We start from the raw sequence: 17,415 nt of genomic DNA on the forward strand, positions 1-17,415 counted from the left end.
AGTTTGAAGTCATCAACAATTTACTGCATTACCATTGCTACATTTACCTCTTGGTTTATACCTTGCACCACATTAATGCAACTGTTTGATAGTCTTTAAACAACTCTGACCAATGTTTGCTGCTCTTGCTATATCTTGGCTTTGCCAAGAGTTCACATTCTGCTCTGAGATCCTCCCTTACTATTATACTGACTCCATCCTTTATCATCAGCACATCACCACCTCTTTTCACTTTTTGTCTGTCCTTCCCAAATGTCGAATAGCCTTTAATATTCAATTTCCAGTCTTGGTCACCCTGTAGCCAAGTTTCCAACCTGACAATTTGATCAGTCCCGTATACTGCCACTTGTTCCTTTAAATCATCTACCTTGTTATGAATGCAATGAGGGTGTCCTTACTTTTTTTTGTCTCTAGTAATGGTTGCAAGGTCAAACTACAAAAAATGATGGGACTAAAGACTGACAAGTCTGAGGAGCTGACAGCCTGTATCCTGGTGTATTCAATGAAGTAGCTGGAGAGATAATGGTTGCATTGGCTGTCATCCTCCAAAATTCCCAGATCCTGGAAAAATCCCAGTTGATTGAAGAATGGTAAATATGACCCCTGTACTCAAAAAAGAAGGAAGATAGAATTTAGGAAACTGCACATCACTTTCATTGGGAAAATGTTAGAATCCATTATTATGGAGGTAGTACCAGGAATTTCAGAAACCATAATGCAATAAGGCAGAGTCAGCATGGTTTTGTGAAAGAGAAATTATGTTTGACAGATGTATGAGTTATTTGAAGATGTAACAGACAAGGTGGATAAAGGAAAACCATTAGATGTAGAGTAATTAGATTTCCAAAAGGCATAAAAGTAATCACACAAGAGTATATGGTATTATGAGTGATACATTAGCATGGATAGAGGACTGACTAACTAACAGGAAAGAGGGAGTCATGATAGCTTGGTCATTTTCTGGATTTCAAACTGTAACAGGTGGAATATCACAGGGATCAATGCTGGGGCCTCAACTATTTACGATCCATGTTGAATTGAATGAAAGAGCCATATCTGATGTTACAGAGATCGATAGAAAAGGAGGTTGGTGACAAAGATAATGTTATGGAAATGTAGGAAAATGTTATAAGCCATCATTAAAGATTTTAAAACGGGCTCTTGGATAAGTCAACATGGTCAGACAGAGCCAACATTGTTTTGTCAAAGGGAAAATTATGGCTAATTAATATTATAGAAGAAGTAACTTGTACTGTTGATAAATGGGACCAGTGGGTGTACTGTATTTAGATATCCAGAACACACTGATAAAGTGCCATATCAAAGGCTATTGCTTAAATTAAAATCTCATGGTTTATGGGGTTACATATTGACTTGAACAGAAGATTGTTTTGCTACCAGGAAGCAGAGGAGTAAATGCGTCTTTATCAAGCTGGCAGGATGTCGCAAGTGATGTCCCACAGAAGTCCATGCTAAGGCCTCAACTCTTGACAACTTAACATCAAAGATTTGGATGAAGCAACTGAAGGTACAGTAGTGAAATTTGCTGAAGACACCAAGATGGGCAGGAAAGTAAGCTGTAAAAGATGTAAGAAGCCTACAAAGGAATATGGATAGGTTAAATGAGTGATTACAGATCTGGCAAATGGAGCATAATGTAGGAAAATGTAAAATTGTCTAATTTTGGCAGAAAGACTTAAAAAAGTGCATATTATCTAAATGGAGAGAGATTGAAGAGCTCTGAGATGCAGAGAGATCTGGGTGTCCTGGTGCATCAATCACAGGTTATAGTACAGGTACAGCAAGTAATCAGGAAAACTAATAGAACATTGTGTTTTATTGCAAGAAGAATTGAATGCAAGAGTAGGGAGGTTATGCTTCATTCAGAGCAGTGGTGGGACTGCATCTAGAGTACTGTGTACAGTCCTGGTCACCATATTTACAGATGGATACTACTGTGTTGGAAACAGTTCAGAGAAAGTTTACTAGACTAATAACTAAAATGAGTGAATTGCCTTGAGGAAAGGCTAACTAGTTAGGCCTGTGTGCTCTGGAGTTTAGAACAGACAAAGATGACTTAACTGAAACACAAAATACTGAGGGGACTTAATAGCTGGATATGGAAAGATGGTTCCTCACTTGGGAGAATCTGGAACTAGGGGTCACCCTTAAATTAAGGGTGAGGAAATATCTTTTTCTCTCTCAGAGGATTCAGAATCTTTGGAATTCCCTTCTTCAAAAATTAATGGATGCAGAATCTTTAAATATTTTTAAGGCAGAGGGAAATAGATTCTTGATGACCAAGGAAATGAAAGATTATCGGGTATTTGCAGGAATGTAAAGTTGAGGTTAAAATCAGATCAATCACAAGCTTATTGAATGGTGGAGAGGGCTCAAAGAGCCAAGTGGCTTACTGTTGTTTCAATACAAAGAGCGTGCAATGAGTAGGCAGACTATAATGTGAGAAACTGTGACATTGTCCAAAATAAAAACAACATTCTGGAGAAAATCAGCAGCTCTGGCAATATCTGTGAACAGAGAAACAAAGTTACTATTTCAAATCAGATATGACTCTTTGCCAGGAAGAATTGGAAAGCACAATATTACTTAAATGGATACAGACTGCAGAATGCTACATTACAAAGGTTGTGGTTCTCCTTACACAGTCACAATAAATCAGCATGCAGGTACAACAAATATTTACAAAAGTAAATGAGGTGTCGCCCTTTATTGTAAGGGGAATACAGTGTGAAAGTTGGAAAGAATTGTTCCAACTATAAGGCATTGGTGAGACTGCATCTATTATTGTTCTGATCTACTTAAGGAAGGATATCATTGCTGCGAAACAGGTCAGAGAAGGTTCACTCTGCTCATAGTCATTAGAGTATGGAAGAATGAAGGATATCTTACTGAAACATATATTCTATCAAGCCCTTAGAATCTTTTATGTTAAGAGAATAATCCCTCTTATAGGAGAGTTTAGAACTAGATGGAATAGTTTAAAAATAAATGCCGCCCCCCCCCCCCCCTCCCCATTTAAGGCAGATTTGAAGAGGCTTTTCCTTTCACAGATGGTCATTTGCGTTTGAATTCTTTTCACCAGAGAGCAGTAGAGGTTGTGTCATTGAATGTATTCAAGACTGGGTTAGTTAGATTTTTGAACAGACAGGAAAATGGAGTTAAGGCATATAATCATATTAATTGATGCAGCAGGCAAATGGTCTACTCCAAATTCTAATTCTTACACATCCATACATCAACTCAAAATCTGCTGGAAGTTTAACCAACTCCTCCACTGAGCCTTAATCCAGCAACTTTTGATTGATCTGCCATGCTGCCACGGGAACTGAGCTTCAGGATGCAGCTATCACTTATGTGCGTACTCACTTACTGTCCAAGCTCCAGGTCATTGTTCTTCAACTGTCAAGTCTTGAAAAATGTGAACTATTTTCTATGCCTTGGGAGCCTACTGTTAACAAAGGCAGACACTGGTGACAAATTCAACAATACTGTCTGTGTCAGCTCTGTCTTTGGTTGACTGAAACAAAGTGTAATTGAGGACCAAGATCTCAAGCCTGAAGATTTAGATTTGGACAACTTATAGTAGGCACCGCAAAGCACTGAGAATTACCACCAGGATCCAGCAAATTGCCGACACAGGATCCAGCACATCCAGTGGCAAGAAATAGTACAGTCCTTGCCCAAACCAATGTTTCCAGCATCAAGACGCTAAATAACATGCCGTTCATACAGGTGACTGGACTCCTAAAGTAATGGTGCAAATCAACTTGGTTGCAGCTGGAGACACCCAGCAGAACAACTTAGGGACAAAAAAACATTTCTGAGCAGTTTAAACATCTCTACTAACTAAAGAGACAAAAGCAAAATAATGCAGATGCTGGAACATACACACACACATATAAATTAGGAGCAGCAGGCCAATTGATCTGCCAATTCACAAAATCACGGCTGATCTGATTGAGACCTAATTCCATATACTCAGCTGCTACTGACAACTCTTTACTCCTTTGTTATCAAGAATCTCTTTAGCTGTGGCTCAAAAATATGAACTAAAACCAGAAAATACTGGAGAAACTCAACAATTCTGGCAGCATCTAGAAGAAAGAAACAAAGTCAAACATTTAAAATTCACAATGAATCTTCTTTGTAACTCACAGAAGTACCTGGCTTATGACTGATGAAAATAGAGAAGTTTCATTTGCGAGGACTCAACATATCAAGGCACATGGTTGAGAAAGTGCACAGGTGAAGTCATGAACACTGTCCCACACATGGCAGAGCCTGCAGGTCATGCATTAGACTTCCCAGATATCACTGAACCCATGGATTTAGAGTAGATGCAAGCCATCCTACATCACAAAGGACTGCTTAAAAAAAGATTGACAGTGTGTCACACTCAGCACTGTATTGATTAAGTGTGTCACACCAAGCAGTGTTCTTATTAACAGTGAGTCACATGAACCACTGCATAGAGGGACAATGAGTGTATTGACTGACAGTAACTAAGTTACTAAGCATTTTTCTTTTACAACGGTAGAAACAGAGGCTCTTTTTTTCGAAACAGAGACTATTGCCAAAAATGTTTTGGCAAATGTCTAGCAATCGCACCAGTAGTAACTATAATAAATCCATCAGATGTTCAAAACACAAGTCTCCCAACAGATAGAACCCTGCGAGAAATATCTCTACTTCAAGTCATCATTGGTATACCTTACTATGACTAAGATTTGGAAATAGATCAGTTCCTATTTTAATGAGGATTACAGACCCCATACAGTGAACATGTTTGACGAATTTAGGTTGACAATCCACCAGGATCGTCTGCAGTCATGCAAGTTCTAGGATTTGGTGGGTGAGGTATAGAGATGACAGACTCCACATTGGTGTTTCAATAATTGCTTTTTCTCGAAACTATTTACATATGAGAAAAGACTGATGAGATGTGGCAGTTGGAGGCAAAAGGTATTGTGCTAAAACTTGACCTTTGGAGGCCCAGTGGGTCCATTAACAAGACGCAACATTTAGCTTTAGCGTGTCTCTTCTCTCTGGTTCTGCTGCTTGTGGCGCTGGCTGTCTGGGACAATGTGCAGCTCTGACCAATTCTATCAGAAAATGATGTTTAGGATCAGACTCGTTGCTTCACTCAACTCCCATATTAAAATGTAGCGACTGCCTGGAACAGCAATTGAGGTGGGCACTCAGTCAGAAGAACTTTTTGAAATAGTCAGTGAACAAGTTGGAAAGGCCGTAAATTTCAAGCTGACGCTGTTATCATCAATACCAGACAACCAGGTCTTGTCTGAGATGCAGCAGCCAGCCTAGTGTTACAGGCTGACTGTCTTGAACATGATAGTGCACTCTCTGTACAAACAGTGACTGCTCCACATTCCTGGCAGAAACCTTGCTTTGTTTTCCAGAAACATACCATTGAAACTTAAATGTTATCCTCCTCACACAATTTTATTTTGTTTTCTACTACGTTCTGGCTGAAGTGATCATTCATTCCGAAATGGACGAAAGTTCAAACTGTGTGTTTTCATTCCATCAATACTTTGAAGTCAACAGCAACAAGAACTGAACTCAGCATTCTGGAGAAAAGTGGTATAGCAAATTGCGCTAAATATCGTCGTTCAGTGGGACACCAGGCAGACTACAGGCTGACAAATAGGGATACAAACAATTGCAGACAGGCTGCTCTGCCCAGGGTCAATTAGAGTATTTACATTCTTCATCAGTTTCTATCGTGCTACTCAGCACTGCTACTTCTTCTGTGTAATCAGAGGTTTAAAGAGTTGCCATAACTGCTTCTTCCTGTCATTAATGCAACCTGCAAATAAAACACAACTAAATGAAACACTGGCTGGAACCATTTACATGAGGAGAAACTGGAGCAGCCTGCAAAGGAACAACTGACAGAAAGCATCAACTTCCCTGATGGTTCATTTGTGAACACAGCATAGTGAGCCAGGACAGCAGGACTCCTAGCTCCGATTGTCAGTCTGTTTTCTGGAACACAATAGTGGTAGGTGTAGCCTTTGACTTATGGTCTGCTCAGTATCCCGGGGCAATCTCAGTCAGGAAGATCCTCAAACCTTATCACTACCCATGATCCCTGTATGTTGAATGATAACATCATAATAAATTGTCACGTTATTCACAGCCAAGTTGACTATATAGATTCTTTTATCATGTGGTCTGATGTGAGTTTGGGTTCAAGTCAGACTGGGTAAGGAGAAGGCAAAGCCAAGAATTGTCTTTACGCCTAGGCTTCAAAGTAAAACTGTTTCTTATGTATTAAAACTGATTTCTGTGATCCACCATAATCATAGAAATGCCAGGCTCTGACATAGTTACATTAGGTAAGGATTAATCTATCATCTGTGTGGGTCAATGACTATCTGCTTTAAATCCCTTTAGTGTTCTACTTTAGTGTAGTGTGAGCTATTGTAGTCTGTTCTGACACTGCCTATGCTGTGCTATTTATGCTCGGTGATATGCAATTCTGTGAAACCATCACAAGGTTGCTACAGGGTCCCAAAGCCCTTACACAATATGGATAAAACACAAGGAGTGAACATAATTCAGGTACCCAGCCAAAAAACCTTTGGGAGAAAGGACAGAAAATGAAACAGGAGAAGGTAATGAGAAGACAATTAAATTGTGGAAGGGTGAGCCAGAAGCAAATGGCATGATTTAAAGAACAGATACAACAGTGTGGAGCTGCAGGCCAGGCAGCATCACAGGAACAGCAAGTTGACATTTCAGGTCAGGACCCTGCTTCAGAAAAGAAGAGTTGGATGACGTCCCAGTTAGAAGAGCAACCTCAGGTGATGATATGACATGCACTGGGGCAGGGTAGAAGTCTCAGGTGAGGATGTACTATGAGTCAGGGTCTTGTAGGAAAGGGAAGACATAAAGAACAGCGGTTATATTAATTGGATTTGATTACATGGTTGAAGGTAGATTTCTGGGCAAGCCAGAGTCAGAAAAGGTGATGATGTTTCTCACCTAGCAACACAGATCACAAACCTGATCACTTCGTACTGACTTATTTAATACAGTAATCATCTCTCAGCCCCTCAATGTTGTTAATACTGCTTTATTTAATGCAGCAATAAATTTCCTATCTCTTAATACTATTAGTACTGTTCTATGTATGACAGAATAATTCCCCTGCCATTGAATATTGTTAATATTGTTTTATTTAAAACAGTAATAAGCCCCAGCCATCAATACTGTTAGTACTGTTTTATTATCATAAGAGACTCCCTGTCTCTCAATGCTCTTAATACTCTCCTATTTAGTACAGTGATAATCTCCCTGCACCTCAACACTGTTAATATTGTTCTATTTAATACAGCAATACATTCCATCCACAATGCTGTTTGATTTAGCACAGTAATAAATTCCCTGTCCCACAATGATGTTAGTACCATTTGATTTTTTTTTTGGTAAATAAACTCATTGCTGTCAATCCTCTGTTACCAGTCCATTTCTATCTCATGACAAGATAACTCAACCTCTGTAAAATTTCTCAGCATTGAGAATTAACTACCCTCTGCAGAACTCTGCAGCTTATAAATTGTTGGAGAATCTATTTTTTAAAAATCACACAGCATAAGCCATTAAACTACCTTAAAGATTTCTGTCTTTTGGGGCATGAGCCTGCAATCTGCCAGTGCAGATTGTCCTGTCTTTTTTTTGTGTGAAATATAACGGGAAATTGTACCGTTGTCTGTGGCTGTCTATTATTTACCTTACACTTGCGACACAGTCCGAGGTCAAAGTAGCACCGGTTTAAGACTGTGCATGTGAGTTCACTGTAAATGTTTTCAACTCAAATTTAGGCTAGTGTCATGTGAGTGTGCACAGTCATACACCAGGTTCAATGACAGAAGGGATATTTTTATACCTTAGATACAGAAAGAAAACAATAGTAACAACAAGAGGAAGGAATACCAGTTTGCTTATTACCCAAGCGAGTGTTAGAAATGAGGTTGATGCCTCCATCAAAGTTTCCATCATCACTATAAACTGGACCATCATTCCACATTAGGTCAAATCCTCCAACCTGTTTCTCCTTCCCGGATAATCTGAAAAAATAGAATGTCATATAAAGGGCGTGGTATTGTAAAAATTGTAGCTTCTCATTTTTTCTATTTTTTGACTGTGGACTAAAAAACAAAAATTATTGAAGGAATTTACTGTAATTTTGAAAAGCAAGTTACTGATACTGTTTGCAAGACTTTACACAGCTACTTTGTTTAAGCATTGAGGGAAGGCTGTTTGCAAACAAGCTACACCAGGTGGTGAGTAAAAATGAGATACACTGGCAACAGGATGCTGATTGGTTTGTGGAGTTGTGATCAGTTATGGATTTTAATGACCATCAGCCTGTCAACTATCTGACTGGCTTCTGAGTACTGAATAGCTGGTAGGTGTGAAAAATACTGGCAGGAACCTTTGGACAGTTGCAAGGGAAAACAATTTGTCTCTTAAGTAAAATCTCCAACATTTGAAGAAAGCCAGTTTATTTTGCCTTCGGGTTTAACCAGTAACTAAGAAACTTTGCAGCTAGTATACCAATTGCCTGTGCACCCCGCACAGTGATGAAAACCTGAGGATGGAAAACAGAAGTTCTCACAAAGCAAAATGATCATCTCAGCAAATCCTGCAGACAGGCACCATTGAACTGTTTCCCCAGTTTTTAATCCCTCCTCCATAATACCAAGTTGTGTGAGTGCCTGTGTATGTTAGGAATTGGTAGTAGCTTTAAATCAGAGTTATATGTTAACAGTTTGTAACTATTTATCTATAGCTAGAATCTATTTATGTGTAATAAATAGTAGTTTAAGTACAGAAACCTGATTCATGTTTTTTTTTGCTACCTCAGGTCTATCTGACAGATAAATGGGGATTTTTGTGTACTTTGACAAAATCTTTAGATTTTGTGATGATCTTAGGAATAGAGGGGCTTGATTTCCAGTGTGATACCCCAATGAGGTATGACAGTATCAAACCACAGAATTTCCAGAGTTCACAAATGTTAAAATCTAATTAAAATATCAAATTTTCGTATCTTAACCAACCATCTAATTCAGGTTAAAAGAATATATACATTACCAGGAAAATAACGATTTTAACCAGCCTGTTATAAGTACATGGGGAAAAGTAGACAGGTAGAACTGCTAATCCACACACGAAGAAGGGAAAATGAGATTTAGATGCCTTTTCTTTTAAGGCTTTATGTTTCTCCTGTACTGCCCAACACAAGGCTATTTGCCCAGGAACCATTGAGAAGTTGTTACTAAGCCGGGTTCTCCTGAATCCATCTTTCACACAATGACACCTTCTTACACAGTTTCCTTTGGTTTAAAGCTGTATCTTTTTACCATTTTTTAGTCCACAGTTCAGACAGAAAGTCGTCTTTTCATGGTCCACCCTGCAAAATGCATTTCATCAAAAGATATATGACAGAGACAACAAATCATGACTTATATGAGGAATGAATGAGGTTGAATAGATATATGTATTTTATACAATCTCCACCATTCCCTTCATTTCTTAACTTATCCTACCATTTTTATTTTCTGGAAAATACATCTTATCATATTATCATTTCCAGCAATGTGAATAATCTATAGATTACATCTAAAGGTTTTATATTTCAAGTTTTGCATTTTTAAACAGTCTGAGAAATATTGATGCTTCCTGACTATAATTTGACAGATCTACTTTCGAATTCTAAAGGATCATTTGTAGCAGGAGTCTCACCAATCATTTGGTATTTTTGGATTGTTCAAAGGCTATTTGCATATCTTGAGTCTCCCCTTCATTAGGCAACATTGCCATTTCCAGAGCACAGTATGAGTGATCTAGTCATGTCGCTACAGTGGTAACTGTTAGAGGATGTCCTACAATATTCTAAATGAAAACAGAGATTTCTGGAGAAATCAGCAGGTCTCATCAGCAGAATGTGTTACAGTTTCAAGTTTAATGGCTCTTTTTTTGGAACGTCTTCACCCCACAGATGCTACCAGATCTGCTGAGTTTCTCTTTGTTTTCATTTCATATCTCCAGCATTTGCAGAGTCTTGTTTCCATTATATTAGCTCGTTTAATTGCACAGCATTTGCCTGCATTTCCATGTGCTGGAAAGAAATACTACATTCCAGAGCATGGCAATCAAAATTTAACCCTGATGGTGTTTATGAATCTGTTATAGAACAGTGAATCACTGTAGGTACAGCTGTAAAGACCACATATGTTTTAAGTGCAGCCTGAAATGGAGAACAAACTATAGGTAGTCCTTAGGTTATGAACAGGTTACATTCTGAAGTCTGTTCACAAGGTGATATGTTAGCAAGTTGCAACACAATGCATAGTATAAAGAAGCCATTTGTAATTATGTCAGATCTTTAAAACTACATCTGTCAGAAACTGCGTTTGTAAGTCAGACATTCGTAAGTCAGGAAACCCCTGTACTATTAAAGTAAGGATTGCTGGACGATTACTGCATATTCTTTGAAAGCAAGTAACTTAACACTCATTGGAGGTAGATTTTACACAGCTGCTGATTAACAGCATAGCAAAAGGTGCAGCTGAGCTAGAATCAAGAATGTTTACAAATGTGATTCAGCTGGCAACAACTAGTGGTTTTTCTCTTGATGAGTGACTAGGCATCATTGACAAAGGTCTCTGCCTGTCAACAACAAAGTGATTGGCTGTCAGGTAGCTGAACAGCTTGAGGCTGGGAACAAGGTAAAGACAAGCCATCAGATCTCCACAAGTTTAGGAGCTCCCTGTTCTCTGCAGTAAAAGTCACAGTAGCCCGAAGAAAGCCAGTTTTTTTTCCCTTCAGTAGTTGTAGTAAGCTATGCATTTTAATTAATAATTCAGGGACCTTTCATTAATGTGAACCCATCACAGTGCCTCCTGTAAACTAATGAAAACGTCTGGAGACAGAAGACTAAGAAACAGCATCCTGCTCAGCACAAGAACCTTCTCAGCAGATCCTGTGAATAGGGATCACTGCACTGCTTTCTCAGTCTCTCCCTTGGTCCATAACACCCATTTTATCTCCCCCCACCCCACCACCATTGCATTTGTCATGTACATAAGGTAAAGTTTAACAAGGGATTTTGAGTTTTGCTTAGTCGAGGTTAGATGCCAACAGTCCACAATCATTTACCAGTAGATTTTTTATTTATTTGTAACAAATTAATTACTGTTAAGTACAGAACCCTGTTCTGTGCTTTCTGTCAATCTGGGCCCAAAGACAGGTAGAATTCCCCAATTTGCATACTTGTAACGTCTTTAACTACTGTGATGACTCGAGGAATAGGGCAGCTTGATTTCTGGTGCACTTAAGTTAGTCTTTACAGCATGCCAATAAAGGATCGTCAACGATAAATTCCATCACAAGTTCACTAACTTCTCTATCCTTTGATTCAGCTGGACAAAACTAGAATGTGCTGAATTGTTGGAAACTCAGCAAAACTAGGAGAGCTGAGTAGCACTTTTCTTGAAGTCTTGTAGGGATTCTCCTGGTGTCCTGGCCCACATTGCACCAAACTTCATGGCTGCTTATGAAACATTGTTATGTACAAATTCACTGTTTTATTTACCTACAGAACAACTATGTAAAGTCTACTGGTTATCAAGGGCTTGAGATACAATACAAATGCAAAATGTTCCTTTACTCACCTTCCTTCCATGTCTACAACATGCACTGTGTCCTCCAGCAAACGGCACTTCAACTCGTAATCTTCCTGGCTACTAGCTATTAGTGAAGGAGAAGCATTCACTTCTAAAAGCCACCTAAAGAAAGAGAAATGCACTAAAAGTGTTTTAAGGATGAGATGGAAAGGATATATATAAAACAAGAGAGGCATTGGCAGAGCAGAGCAAGGGAAGGAAATACAAAATTGAAAGCTATCCAGGGTGTGAGAGCACAATCCTAACAAATTTCAGGTCATTTCTGTTTAGTGTCATTGTACAGAGATATTACTGGCTAGAACAGACAGAGTGTCACAGAGAGTCACTGACCACCAGCTAAACAGACAGAGCACCATATGCAGGCAATGTCAATTCAGGTTAATGCTAGATCAAATAATGTAGAATGGATAGTCATTCCATTTACAATGAATCATGATAAAAAAATTACACAAGCAAACTTACACATAATCAACATTCAGCTTACTGTTCCCCAGCCTAAAAATCAACGACACATTGGGGTGGCACGGTGACTCAGTGGTTAGCACTGCAGCCTCACAGCGCCAGGGACCTGGGTTCGATTCCAGTCTCGGGCAAATGTCTGTGCGGAGTTTGCACATTCTCCCCGTGTCTGCATGGGTTTCCTCCAGGTGCTGCGGTTTCCTCCCACAGTCCAAAGATGTGCAGGCTAGGTGGATTGGCCATGCTAAATTGCCCGTAGTGCCCAGGGGTGCGTGGGTTTTAGGGGGATGGGTCTGGGTGGGATGATCCAAGGGTCAGTGTGGACTTGTTGGACCGAAGAGCCTGTTTCTACACTATAGGGATTCTAAGATAAACATTCAGCTTTCATCATTTCTTAGTCTAACGTCTAGAAATACATACAATCAGAAAGTGCTAGAGAAACCCATCAGGCACAAATATTCAAACCCATACAATTATCATGAAAGACAATGACACTTCCTTCAAAACAAATCATACTCCAAATTTTGACGTATATCATGCAATATGTACAGGTGCACACACATACTTATACAATAAATACAAACATAGACACAAGACAAACAAAGATACTCTAAGCACATCCAGGAAATCTCTCAGACACAACAGAATAAATCCACACTGAATTTCACACACAAGTTATTCCAACACAGTGTCCTCACGGTTTTAGGTTCTTGTCGATCAGAATGTCGTATCCATAGAGTTCGAAACAATGCTTGTCATTAATGATTACTGTTTGGACACTTTGCAAACTTTTAATGAAGATATTGTCCATATCTCTAAAAAGTGCTTCCACTGCCTCAGTGCCATGTTTTGCTGTCAGGTACTGTCGTAGTTGTTGCATCAACCACTTGCAGCCCTAGAAAACAGTACGTTTAGTGTCACGATGTATTACAGGGACTTACACTGTCACAGGGTACCATTGTTGCAGTGCGTTACAGTATATCAGTGTTGCAATGTATTAGCATCTCACGCTGTTACAGTAAATCAGCGTTGCAAGGTCTCACAGTGTGTCACAGTATGTCAGCATCACTGTATGTGACCGTGTTTCACACTGTGTCACAGAATATTAGTGCATCACAGTTATTAGAGTGTCTTGTACTGCATCACTGTGAAATGCCATGAAGTGATCTGCACGATGGTGATGCTGTGAAACATGGGTTCCATCATAGTGCATCAATGTATGTCAAAGTGATCATCATTTACCCTAATGTCCACATATACCCAAATAGTGAGTAAGATGAAACAGCAATGTCCCTTTCACCAAGTTCCCTCCCCCAAATCACTATGCCTCCTCTCAGTGCTGCACCCATCAAAGCCCCTGCACCATCAGCGCCATTCTCCCCTGTCTGATCATTATATATCCCAACTTATTGATTAATACTGCTTACCTTTTCTGGATCATAGTCTGGGGCGGTTTTCTGCACAGCAACATTCGTAAGATGTATGACTTTGTAAGGTACAAGTTATGGAACAAATGGAGCTGCAGTACAAACAGCAAAAGCTTCACATTCATCCAATACTGCAGTTAAAAATCTTGATGTGTCAAATTCACCCCACTTTGAGTGGGTGGCCATAAGCCTAACATTATTATAGAAATATTCAATTCCAACAATGTTAGGGATGTTAGGGTCTCTAAACATGGTCCAAATGATTGTCCTCATCAGAGGTTGTCTAATGATCTCACATCAAATTTTATTTTATTCAGAGCAAAATTATACTGACATATCAGACAGGAAGAAGCAGACACTTAAACTTGAGATTAATTAAAAATTTTAACTGGGTTAACATAAATATATCCAAAAAGAGGGAACAGATTTGTTCATCTTGTGGATGGATGGCTGAGACCTGTTGATTCCAATTCCTGTGCCTTGTCAGAATTCAAAACATGTGTCTTAAGGATCCACATGTATAGACAGTGTCTTCAACTGCTTTAACTCAAGTTTAGCATTTCTGGGATTGTGGGGCAGCTGGTGTCAATCAGGGAGGATGACAAATTCCTGTCTCATATGTTGCAGGAGGTGTTTATCCTACAAGAAGTGAGGGGTTAGGGTAGTAGAAGGGTGCAAATCTGGGGAAGAAGGAAGAACAGAGAATATACCACTTTGAAACTAGTACAAACCATGCAGTGGAGTTTGGATGAAACCAAGTTTGAGGAGGACAATATATAGGAAAGTGGCCAGTAGTGTATTGTAATAGTTAATTGGGAAAGTAACAAAGACATGGATGTAGGCTTATGAATTGGGACATGTTAAAGTCAAGCTGTGCTACTGAACTACCAGTAGTAGAGGTGGAAAGGCTTCAAACTCTTGCGCACTTGGGGACCTATTCAAAAGGCACTGACTAATTTCAGTACTTAAAACTAATATAAACCAATGGCACATAAATCTCCAGTGGAAGCTCAATTCCCTTACAATCAGTGGTTCCTGTTCACAGAGGTTACTGAGATGCTTCTTATGCTAGTCAGAATGCTGCTTCTACCGGTTTGGAAGAAATACACAATAGGCAGTTTACTCAATAAAGGTCTCAGACTCATCAATTAAAAGTCACAGATTTCAGCAACCACTGAAGAAGAGAAAAACTGATTCTCTTCAGGCTTGAAGTGACTTTTACTGTGGGGGGGGGGAGAGAGAGAGAGAGAGCTCCTAAGGGCTAGCACTGGTCCAAAGGCTTCTCCTTATTTTGTCCAAAGGTCCAATCTGTTTAACTGGCCCAGAAACAATCACGTAATCGCTGACAGATGAAAGATAGCTGCATTGGTAACTGGTCTCTAATCCATCAAGCAGTCCACTGCTTGGCACCAAAGTGCCATCTGTACAGGAACTTAGGTGATATCGGGGACCTCTGGAGGAAGCCTCGATGGATCACCCATTCAATGCCTCTGACCGAAGATTGTTGTAAATACTTCAGCCTTGTCTTTTGCACTGTTATGTTGGACTCCCCCATCAGTGAGGACAGGAGTATTTGTGGCATCTCCTCCTCCTGTTCATTTTTAATCATCCACAGTCATTCATGCAGGACAATAAAGCACAGATCTGATCTGAAACAAGAACAGAAATTACTGGAAAAACTCATCAGGTCTGGCAGCAGCTGTGGAGTGAAATCAGAATTAATGTTTCAGGTCCAGTAACCCTTCGTCAGTTCTAATCTGTCGTTTATGTGATTGCTTAATCATGCTGTACTTTTTGACACACAAGTTGCCCTACATTGTACTCAAATTGGCCCAACGTGACAAGTTGGCACCTGTAGGGTTCTGTACTGAGTCACAACTTTTTAAAAATTTTAAAAAATGATTTACATTACGGTGCAAAAGCATCGTGACTAATTCATACATGATACCAATATACGTAGGGTATATGAGATAGTAGGAACTGCAGATGCTGGAGAATCTTAGACAACAAGGTGTAGAGCTGGATGAACACAGCAGGCCAAGCAGCATCAGAGGAGCAGGAAGGTTGACATTTCAGGCCTAGACCCTTCTTCAGAAGGGTCATTTTCTGAAGAAGGGTCTAGCCAAAAACATCAGCCTTCCTGCTCCTCTGATGCTGCTTGGCCTGCTGTGTTAATCCAGCTATACACCTTGTTATCTTAGGTAGGGTATATGTTGTGAAGATGATATTTAAGTGGCAGAAAGATATAGATTGGTTTACTGACTGGGTGAAGATCTGGCAGCTGGAGTATGATATTGGAAAATACAAAGCTATTGACTTAGTCATGAAAAATACAAAAGCAAAATGTTACACGAGGATCAACTCCAAATTCTGAAATGCAGAGAGGTGCGAGTGTTCAGGTGCACGAATCATATAAAGTTAGTATGCAGGTACAGAATATAATCAAGAAGGTAAGGAAGGCATTATCCTTTATTATGACAGGAACTGAACACAGAAGTAAGGATGTTATGCTTCAATTATACAGGGCAGTGGTGAGAGTATACTTTGAATATTGTGTGCTGTTTTAGTCATCGTATTTAAGGAAGGATGTAAGTGCAGCTCAAAGGAGGTTTATTGCATTGATATCGTGAATGAATGGGTTGTCTTACAACAGTAGGCTTGGCATATTTCCACTAAAGTTTAGAAGAGGAAGGGTGACCAAGGACCTGAAGAAGGGTCACCGGACCCGAAACGTTATCCCTGATTTTTCTTCGCAACTCCTGGCAGACCCACTGAGCCTTTCCAAAAACTTCTGTTTTTGTTGTTGTGACTAACAGCTTCAATGGTCTTGACATGGTAGACATTTCATCTTTTGGGTGAGTCCAGAAGTTGGCAGCACTAGTTTAAACTTATAGTCCACTCTTTCAGGAGAGTGATGAGGAATTTTCTTCTGCACTTAGAGAGTTGTGTGTCTCTTGTTTCACAAGGAGATGTGCGATGAGTCGCTGACTATTTTGAAGGCAGAGGTGAATACAGATTCTTGTCAGGCATGGGAATTACAAGCTTTGGCACTTGATGAGAATGTGGAATCCAGTTTACACACAGAGTAGCTGTGAACTTAACAAACAGCACAGCAGGTTGATGGAGCCAAATGATCCACCACTCCCACTAATTCATAGATAAAGCTGAGATACGCAGGAGTTGCTCCAGGTCACACTGAGATACGCAGGGGCTGCTCCGGGTCACACTGAGATACACAGGGGCTGGTCCGGGACACAGTGAGATACACAGGGGCTGCTCCGGGTCACACGGAGATACACAGGGGCTGGTCCAGGACACGGTGAAATACACAGCGGCTGGTCCAGGACACAGTGAGATACACAGGGGCTGCTCCGGGTCACAGTGAGATACACAGGGGCTGCTCCGGCTCACACTGAGATACACAGGGTCTGCTCCGGGTCACAGTGAGATACACAGGGGCTGCTCCGGGTCACACTGAGATACGCAGGGGCTGGTCCGGGACACAGTGAGATACGCAGGGGCTGCTCCGGATCACAGTGATACACGCAGGGGCTGCTCCGGGTCACAGTGATACACGCAGGGGCTGCTCCGGGTCACACTGAGATACACAGGGGCTGGTCCGGGACACAGTGAGATACACAGGGGCTGCTCCGGGTCACACTGAGATACACAGGGGCTGCTCCGGCTCACACTGAGATACACAGGGTCTGCTCCGGGTCACAGTGAGATACACAGGGGCTGCTCCGGGTCAAGTGAGATACGCAGGGGCTGCTCCGGGTCACAGTGATACA

At 40.4% G+C, this 17,415-nt stretch overlaps 1 protein-coding gene and 1 long non-coding RNA gene across 3 annotated transcripts in view; one reads left to right on the forward strand and one right to left on the reverse strand.

Annotated features, from left to right (window-relative positions):
* The window catches only part of LOC132210760 (uncharacterized), a 51,821-nt gene that overhangs the window by 23,995 nt on the left and 10,411 nt on the right, over window positions 1–17,415 (forward strand). The window lies entirely within an intron of this gene.
* The window catches only part of ttll9 (tubulin tyrosine ligase-like family, member 9), a 49,533-nt gene continuing 35,164 nt past the window's right edge, over window positions 3,047–17,415 (reverse strand). For both annotated transcript variants that reach the window (XM_059652870.1, XM_059652871.1), the window contains 5 exons: window positions 13,625–13,683; window positions 12,896–13,092; window positions 11,727–11,840; window positions 7,996–8,114; window positions 3,047–5,848 (listed from right to left, as the gene is read on the reverse strand). In XM_059652870.1, coding sequence (XP_059508853.1) covers window positions 5,781–5,848; window positions 7,996–8,114; window positions 11,727–11,840; window positions 12,896–13,092; window positions 13,625–13,683 — 557 coding nt within the window. In that variant the 3' untranslated portion in view covers window positions 3,047–5,780. The remainder of the gene's footprint in view (window positions 5,849–7,995; window positions 8,115–11,726; window positions 11,841–12,895; window positions 13,093–13,624; window positions 13,684–17,415) is intronic.

The sequence above is a fragment of the Stegostoma tigrinum genome, chromosome 19, assembly GCF_030684315.1.
Source record: "Stegostoma tigrinum isolate sSteTig4 chromosome 19, sSteTig4.hap1, whole genome shotgun sequence".
NCBI classification, from domain to species: domain Eukaryota; kingdom Metazoa; phylum Chordata; class Chondrichthyes; order Orectolobiformes; family Stegostomatidae; genus Stegostoma; species Stegostoma tigrinum.